The 9,883-nt window shown below is 31.3% G+C and overlaps 1 protein-coding gene across 1 annotated transcript; it reads left to right on the top strand.

Annotated features, from left to right (window-relative positions):
• Positions 1-441: 441 nt before the first annotated feature.
• LOC118070326 (uncharacterized) lies at positions 442-9,628 on the top strand. Its single transcript, XM_035088870.1, has 12 exons — positions 442-451; positions 553-854; positions 2,841-2,941; positions 3,113-3,341; positions 6,245-6,448; positions 6,770-7,124; positions 7,205-7,408; positions 7,517-8,213; positions 8,319-8,420; positions 8,556-9,000; positions 9,116-9,370; positions 9,462-9,628. The coding sequence occupies exons 6-10, from the start codon at positions 6,819-6,821 to the stop codon at positions 8,771-8,773; spliced, it is 1,527 nt and encodes a 508-aa protein (XP_034944761.1). The 5' UTR covers positions 442-451; positions 553-854; positions 2,841-2,941; positions 3,113-3,341; positions 6,245-6,448; positions 6,770-6,818; the 3' UTR covers positions 8,774-9,000; positions 9,116-9,370; positions 9,462-9,628.
• Positions 9,629-9,883: the final 255 nt, after the last annotated feature.

The raw sequence follows: 9,883 nt of genomic DNA, 5'->3' as shown, positions 1-9,883 counted from the left end.
AATGGCATTTTTTAACTCATTTACTATCTTCGAGAAATAATCTTTTTGAAGTTTGCTGTTTTCTATGTTTATAGAATGATGATTGCTGCTTTTGTCAAGTGAAGTTACCTTTAAATGTATTAAATTCCAATTTAACATTTAATGATCAGATATTTATGTTATATATCGACACATTAAAATAATAGAAACTGTGACATTTTAATTATTCATGTATATTTTGAGCATGTAATTTTTTAAAAGTCAACTAGTTTACAATTAAAAGGAAATCTAGGTGATGGGAAGATACTTTACTTCATAGAATGACGACATTTCTAGCTAAAATAATTTTGTATAATACCATTAACATATTATTTAATTCGAAAATAGCTTATAATAATTTAATTTGATGAAAGAATCTAAATTCTTTTTCGATTAAATTGAACGTACAATGGATAATAGTAAAAAAAAGCCTGTAAGTCAAATAATAACTATCCATTGATAATTATGTCAAAATATTTATGCATTTCTTTTCAGTATAAATATTTACCGTGTGTATATGCCCCTAAATTGCAGTTCATTCGTGTCAATGCAAAACCTGATGATAACTCGAAATGGACACCCGTTTACTTTTTTTCTGCAAATTTTACCAAAAATATGTCTCTCATTGGCATTAAAGTAAAGTGAAGTTTGTAAAATGTCTGAGCTGATTCTGCATCCAGGACGCCAGGAGAGACTCTGCACGAGCCGCTGAAACCTTCGAGGGACGCCGGGTAGTCACGGCGGTTCTCCAGGACTCTCATCAACATATAATGCCAGACCTGCAGTCCCGGCAAGGACAAGTCTACAAGATCTACACCGGAGGACGACACTCGCTGGTGAGCTCACCCATAATTCTCCTCATCTTTCAAGGGTATTTGGGTGAGTCCGCGAGAAGCTGCGAAAACACAAATTGTAACGCCTGTCCGATTCCACATAATTAATATCATTTTATTGTAGATCAAATAATTGTATAGCTTGCCGTCCCGTACCCGGATCATCGACTCGTTTATTTCTATATAAATTCTGTAAAGTACAAATAGGTACTATACAGCTTACTTCAGGACGCGGGGGGATAACCCTACGTTCTATTGTTAGAAGATTAACTTTATAATAAAAAGTCAATTCTATTTCAATTAACGTGTGGAGAAATTATCCCAGTAGTATCCCTTGCGTATCCTATTTGCATGCCTTTACAGGGTAGGAGATATTTCGAGGAAGACGTGATTCTACATTTCCAAGGGCAAATTGTCCAAGTCATCTGCATTACTGTGAATTCTCGTCGTCGTTACTCGGCACGCTGGTTGTCCAAGAATATCTCTCGCACTAATAATTGTCGATTAATTTTGTTGCTAATTTACTCATTCGAACGAAGCTATACCAGAGAATAAGCTGACTATCATCGAAAGGTAGGTGAGAAATACTAACTATATTCTCATAGCTCAATCCAGAAAAATAGATAACTCAAGGTCATACAAGAACATACTCGAAGCAATAACCTCATCAATCTCTGGTAACATAAGATACATTATTTACCTTACATTTACTGAAATAAAAAAGGCTGGTTGGAGATTCATTCTTTGTAGCATAAAAAGTCTGAAAACCGAGCACACCCATAGAAAACCCATTCCTATCTTATTCCCTTGGATCCAACAGCAGAAACATTCCTGCGCTTTTTTCCCAAGTTTCTTAGTAACCCCGAATCCCAGCCTCCAAAGGATCTCCCAACAATCAGCTAAATAGTGCGTCTCCAGATTTCAGTTAATTTATTTCAATTTATTTTTATATTTCCTTGAAAAGTACTAAGAATACCACCAAAGTTATGATAATTTTCATATAACTTTTTGAATTTTATCAACTCATTGTACGTTTTAAAAGATTTTCATTCAAAAGAAACTTTACTCATATTTGTTATTTATTTTAGTTAATATTGAAATTCCTTGTAAAATAATGCGGACGTTAAACATATAACTATGACGAACTTATTTTCTTCTCTTTTTTATGTTTGAAATCAGAATGAGAATGCGTGAAAACTTAATAAGTAAAAAAAAGTTGCATATATACTTATAATTTGACAATAAATTTGTTAATTTCTTTCTTGAGATGGCGTTCATATCATAATAATGCGCACGCATACACTCATACGCATATACATACATTCCATTACTATACAACAAAAGACATCCTTTTATTGGCTGTTGTAAGTTCAATTGTGAACTGTTAGTGGCATTAGTTACTCTTATCACTACTTAGCGCTAACTGAAATGCAATATAACCGTTATAATTCATTTGATATACATCATGGTTGAAAAAAAGGATGCGATTCCTTTTGTTCGTCAAACATTCGATAGTTATCAAAGTTTTGTTGACTTTTTAATCGATTACGAAGATAAATTGAAGTCTGTATTCACAAGAAAAGATTGTTCAAAATTGAAAAAAGTCAACTAAAAACCGAGACGTTGCAGAAAAACTGGTGTATAGAATAGTTCAATTTAATTTTAAATTTTGCCGGATGCGTGAATCTAAATCTGCAGGCAGTCGTAATCACAGGTATTTGAGATTTATTTTTTTTTTTCAATCAGTGGATACATATTGAGTCTACATTCAAAGAATTACAATCCAATAATAATTATAATCGCAAATACATAGTGGTATGATCACAAGTTTTAATCAAAAAGTTTCAGAAACAATTGTTCTACAATGTACCCTGCATGTATTTAAATTTTTCTAATTATTTTCAATAACTTATAAAACATTATTTAAATTGATTTTTAGCTACAATTAGTTAGTGTAAGTAATATTACTTATACTTGATAATTTTACAGCTCTTACAAAATTGGTTGTCCGGTCTTTATAAAATTGAGGAAAACAGAAGATCAAGATTGTTTCAATGAATTTAAGCCACGAGAAGCATTTATCCTTGAAAGTAAGTAATATTTTTTAGAGTGAAACTACCAATTTATGTCTTTTTATTTCTCTATCAGTATAATAATTTTTAATACAAATTTCAATAAGTACACAAAAAAATCAAATACATTTAACTTTTAACATCGATAACACAATGAAACTTCTTTACTTATCTATGTTATCTTCATAGGATTTTTACGAGTTGTTGTCAGAGAAAAGGAGATTATCTAATAAACAAGAAGAATTTGTTAAAAAATGGATACAGTTAGGAGGCAATCTGAAACTTATACAAATTCGAATTCTGAAAACTTTGGAAGAGAAAGTTGCTCTGAAGGATTTGCAAAATTTAAGGAGAAAACTAAAAGAAACAAATGAAAATGAGATAACTGTTGCTGTAGAATGACTTTTAAAGCAATACGGTAAGTCAAAGTTCATACAATTTGAAGGTTGTTCTGACTTGGTCTAAGGTACTCTATCGACGGCCTAACATTTTTCTCCCCACCGAATAATTAGATGACTCAAGGTCCTTCTGCCAACTCATTTTCGTCAATTAGACAACTCTAATTAATTCCTAGGCATATACATCCCTTCTCTAAGGGCCTAGAAGCTTTGAGAACGCAGAGTTTTCGGGAAAAACGGTATGTATTAGTCAGTATTCGCCGGTTACTACGAGTATTCGTACGTAGCTCGTACTCGGACGACTCTTGGGCATCATCGGACGATGCAGATCTACAGACAACTCGTTGTAACAGTCAACTCGGTACGTGTGTACTAGCAGAGAGCTCACGCAGTCGAACTCTCTAGTGAAAACCCAGACAACTCCTCAGACATGGACTAACTCACCAGTTAATCATCTATAGTGATGATTATGAACTCATCAGGCAGTCTACCTCTTAGAAGACATCCTCAGGAAGCTCATGTTGGTCCGCATCAGCACCTTCTTGCAAAAGGCGCGAATGATGTCGGCTTCGACGCCTCACGGCCTCATGGACAGACACACACACAAGATCCATACACCAACAACTCGCTTGTGTCTGTGTGGCTGACGCCAACACAATGAAACTCAGACTACTCAAAAAAATCAGGCTACTCCTGGTGCAGAGACCAGTACAGGAAAACTTACAACTTTCCTGTGATCCTCTACTCATCAGTCAACTCATCTGTGAACCCTGTGTGAAATTTCCGTAAACTCAAGACTGTACAGACAATTCAAAGACTCTTTTATTGTTATTTTTCTGTTACTGTGATTTTAGTGTTTAATAAATCGTTAACTGTTACTGTTAAATAGTGTCAGCCAACTCATTTACACCGTTCAAAAGTCCCGACTGTTCTAGCATCCAAACATCCTAAAAAATACAGTCCACAAAGTCCCGACTTCTCACTCAGCCGACTCAAAGTCAGAACAGCCTGAAATACCAAAATTTGAATGTATTCCACATTTTTATATTAGAACACCTATTGTTTTTTAATTCAAAAGTAATAACACTTACAGTATTATTTACTAATGCTAAAATCGTAAAGAACTGAAGGGCTTGTGGTTTTTTTGGCACAATTTTAAATGTAGCATCCATAGAAAGCTGCGGTGTTTCAATTATTTGTAATAACGTCCTGTTACCAAAAATCGTCACATAAGATTTGTCTTTACATTCTGAAGTTGACACGTGCATCAGACTTGTTTTATCATAGTTTTTTCTAAGAAATATCCAGCGAGGATCATCTAAAATCTTTTGATATTGTTGGAGATTCTGTGGTATTGGAGGTTGAACTTGAGTTCGCCAACGACGCATTCTGGGTTCCATAATTTTCCATGTTTTTATAGTAGCTGCTTCAGGATGTCTAAAAATATATAATATCTGTGTAAATACATTTGTATATTAAAATGAAAATTTAATGTGTACATATACATCGGAAAATTCATTCTCACAGCAAACTAATTTCATTGTAAACAGACTTGACAGATTTCAACCTGTTGTTTATGATTGCAGTATATAATGCCTTCTTAAATGCATATGTAGCATCAACTGATTTAACCTGGACATGATTATGGTCAGTTAACATAAAAAACTAACCATTTACAATCTTCCCTCTACCCGGACAATATGAATTTGTTTTTTCTCTGCAGACAACGTATCTGCAATTCATTAATTTTGAATTCATTTAAATTGAAAAGAATAAAATCATTTTTAAAAAGAAGTAAGAAAAATATATTATCACTTACTTTGTTGATCCAACTCCTTTCGAATAAACATAGCAATAGCCATTGAATATTTTGTTTTCCAACTTCTCACAAATAGAATTTTTTGGTCCATGAGCAAATGATGTAATTTTCGGCATATCACTTAATGAAATCGAAGCACATTGATTATTTACACAAGCTATCACGTAAAAACCTCCACGATGTTTTACAAGCACTGTATAATAAATTCTATGTAATTGTTTCTCTCGCTAATAAATTGGTAACAGATCAAAATCAAACGGCAGTTAGCAAGGTCACGTGGCGTTAATTCCTAAAGCCAAGAAAGATAGCTTCTCATGGGTCAGTAGAAAGGAGGTGGACCTAAAAATTCCACGATATAGATGACATACAGTGTACACCATAAATTAGATTTCTGAACCGTCTTTCTTTTCGATCTATCCATTGTGTTGATCAGTATACTTAGCCTACAACATATCAGCAGTGAATAGATATTTTTGAAATGTATTGTACACATTCAACAATAAGCGTTTCAAACTATCGTTCGTCAGTTGTTTTTCTGAAAAGTGTGTTCGGTGGATCGGCATTATTACGGCAAATTGGTGGACGCGATACAAGAAAAAGTAAATAATCAATAAGAAAAATAAGTTTCATAATCACTTTTTCATTATTTTTAAAATGTTATCACGGCGTGAAATCCCTATTAGAAAAATTCACAATGGATATTCATACGTAAGATATCGACAAACGGATAATGCTATGTAAGTATTTCACAATTATTTAATATCTATTAATTTTGTATGTTTGCTTTCATTTCCGTTTTGCCTGTATGGGAAACTAGCTAATTCTTCTTAATATTTTTTGTCTTTTTAAAAAAAATGTAGGGTAAACACATGAAAAAATGGGCAATTAAGTCCAGGAGATGGACACAAAATTATTATAAATAGATAAAAAAAATGTTTACGTTAAGCATTTCACAGTTTTCAATTAATAAGATCTTCGTTAAAGGATAAAAAATACATTGAAACATTAAAATGTTTAAAAAATGTGTCCATCTTCAGGATGATGTCCATTTATCGATCTATTTACTCTATTTTACTCTTTGATAATCATCTCATATTATTTCAGATTTTAGCGATGTAGTCTCTATCAAAGAGAGAATTGTCGGGGCCAGTGCAAAGATATAAACAATCATTGTATTCTTATAAAAGAACACAATCATCCTCAGCAAAGCAATTTGGAATTAATCTCGAACTTTCGTCAACAATTACATCAAGCTTGTGTTAGAAGACTAACCAACATCCGAAATATTTACAATGAAATCGCCAGTCTGTAAGTTTTTCTAAAATATTTTTAATCAAAATAACGTTAAAGTTTTAACATGAAATATTTATACTTATTTAGACTAATTAAGTATCATAAATAAAGCAGCAATTTAGCTAAAACGTTGAAATGAGAGTTTCACTATTTAATTAATTTGTTTTTTAATAACTTTAGAGTTGTTAGATTTATAAAAAAAATAAAGGATCAAATGGTAACGAAATCATTAAAACATTATTTTTTAAATTTACAAAAAAACTTGTTCAAAGTTTTAGTTAACTGCTATCTTTAATTATTTTTTAACACAAATTTGATTTTTGATATGTTTTTAAGGAATCGAGAAGCATCAGCATTAGTACCATTCCATAAAATTCAATCGTCTATGACTCGATGGCGACAAGAGAGAATTCTAGCTCAACCACCATCATTACTCACATTTCGCGCCATTGTGCAAAGACAGCGTTACAGTAAATTATTTATGCATAATAGAGGGAACATTATGGTAGAATTTTTAAGCTCGTTTCGATCATATCAACATATAATTGCTGTTGTTTTCACTGATGCTGGCGTACTCCACAAACTACGCAATATCAGGACTAATCTCTATGTGGACATGACTCAAAAATTGATTCCTACGAATATGGATCTTTCCAAACTTGTTGCATGGACTATTTCATTCAGAAATCACGTAAGTTCTTACCAGCAATGGTTAATCTTCGAAGAAAGGTGATATATCTTATTTAAAATTAATGAATTTTTAATTTACAGAGCTTCCAAATAGGTTGGAATCTAATTAAAAAAACCCATAATGTATCATGCCAAGAAATTACTACAAATATTTCAGAAAATTTTTTCACAAATAATATAACCATTGATCGAGTATTTTATAATTTCGATAAAAAATTGTACAATGAATTGTCTACAAATTTTCCCAAGGCTCAAATTCGAGGACTATTTATTTCTTATTGTATGGTATGTATATCACTCTCGAATAATTCAATCTTTCTTAAAATGTAATAAACGTTCCTTTTTCGTTTATTCTTAGATTAACAATAATAAGGTTATCATTTTTATGTGCAGATATTACTGGATTATGCCGACAATATTCAAGGAATAAATGTAACAAATCCTCATCATTTAATTATATTGAAAAAGTTCATAGACTTGAGCTTATTACCTGCAAATCAGATAAATCGTGTATTTATCGATTTGTACAGTTCTATACCTGAGGTCATACTGAATAATGGATTTCTAGATTTCGTGAAATACTATTATTCCAATTGGATCAGTTCCGTTGGAGTGAACAACATTTCTTTTTATCAAGAGATTGAGGCTTTCTCGGACATCGCCCATAAACATTGGAAGAAAATAACTGCGAATTGTAATGAATCATCTGATATTTGGAAGTTCTGTGGAATGATTGTTAAATGGATGCAATCAACTCATCGAGATCTTGATCGTACAGAAAGAGGAGAAAACAGATATATATCTGCACCATCTTTAACCTGTTGTCCTAAATCAACTGATTTAAGAGAATTATGGAGAAGACTTGATAACAATTTAATAGATACAAACACATTTTTAGCAGTTGCATCAAATTTGATCGATCCAATTGTACAAGATATATTATTCAATGGGTTAACACTTTATTCAGACTTCTCTTTAGTAAAATTAGTAGATTTAAATGAAAATCTTCCAGAGATATCTTATAATGAAAATAATGTGTTTAACGAAATATTATTAGAAAATCTCCCAAGACAAAATGAGATCAGACATGGTAAGATTTTTTATTACATTATAATAATAATTTTACAATAGTAAAAAATACAAGTCAGTTATGAGTGTTTTTCATGATTTCTCCAAATATATACTTTTTTCACAGGCTTAAACGCTTCATCATTGACTACACTACTATTTCTTGCTCAATACTGTCATTCTTCTTACTCCTTCAATACTTTGACATTGCTTTTTCTTCTAAATCCTGGTATTTACTTTCTTTACAAATTTAGAAGGTTCTATATTAGTTTTCACTGATATTGGCATGACTTTTGATGATGAAAAGGATATATGTTTAAAGAAAATAATTTGTTTTTAATTCAATGAATATTTTTTCTTATAGAAAATCAAGAAAACAACGAATGCGTTGCATGCTCATCGAACAGAATTGAATACATAATGCAACCTTGTGGACATAAAGTTTATTGTTGGAATTGCCTGGAGATACTGGAGGCTAATGAAAAAGTGGAAAAAACTTCAGTTATTACCTCTCATCCAGCGATGGAAAATAGGACGGATATTATCAAAAAAATTCTTTGCGTTGGCATTATTACCAGCTGATAAGATTGAAGAAACTTTTCAGTGGTTAATTAATAACATACCAGAATCTATAAAAAAACTTTTTGAAAAATTTATCAAATATTATGAACGACAGTGGATAAATAGAATACAGCCTGATCGATTCAGTGTATATGGTATCGATATAAGAACAAACAATTATGCAGAATCATATAATAGGATTCTTCAACAGAACCTTGGAGAGCATCCATCGATATGGACCTTTACAGGTATGGAGTAAAAATTTCTAAAAAAAAGTCACAATAGTGGATTTATGTATAATTTTTCTTTTGATGATTAAATTATTTAAGTACATGCTATTTGAAATTATTTTATGTTTTTCAGAACATATGAAAGATCATTCGCAAACGATATTGTTGGAATATCAGACTTTAATAATAGGTAATGATGTTAAACGAGCAAGGAGAGATGAGAACATAATTTTTAATAATCAATTAAGAAAATTATGGAACTTATATGAAAAACAGATAATAAATTCGATACAATTTGTGGCTTATGCAAGTCATGAATTGAAATCATTCTCCAAAAAACAAATCGGTGATGGACTTACAAACGTGCAAATAATATCACAGAATAACGGTAATGATATTGGTAATTCAATGTATAATATCGTGCTATGAATAATAGGAAAAAAAAATAAAAATGTTTATCATTCTTTTTTAATATACAGCTCAAAGTTTAAATGATTTCTCTAATTTGGAGGTGTTCCAGGAATTAAATATCGAAAATACTATTTTTATTGTTGATTAAAAATAATAAGGATCAGAAAACAGGAGATACTGGAGGCTTTGGCAGAACTAGATGAGCAAGCATTAGTGTGTCCTATCTGTAGAGCTGTTCCACAACACATTGATCGACTTAATTAATTCTATAATTTGTTTTTCTGAATAAAAAGTGTCATTTTGAACATGAGAATTATAAAACATGTTTTGAAATTCTCAATTTGTGGAGAAGTACTCCAGAGAATTTGTTTTTTTAGTTGGTCTACTTTTGGAATTTTTAAGACAAACATTTAATTTTTCTCACTTATCAGTTTATCATTTAAAAAATTTAAAGGTTTAGTAAATTTTTCTTTTAAGTTTCTTAAAGTTC

The sequence above is a fragment of the Chelonus insularis genome, unplaced genomic scaffold, assembly GCF_013357705.1.
Source record: "Chelonus insularis isolate UGA/USDA-ARS -01 unplaced genomic scaffold, ASM1335770v1 contig_56_pilon, whole genome shotgun sequence".
NCBI lineage: Eukaryota > Metazoa > Arthropoda > Insecta > Hymenoptera > Braconidae > Chelonus > Chelonus insularis.
Note: the sequence above shows the minus strand (reverse complement) of the source record. Positions and strands in the feature narration are given on the sequence as shown.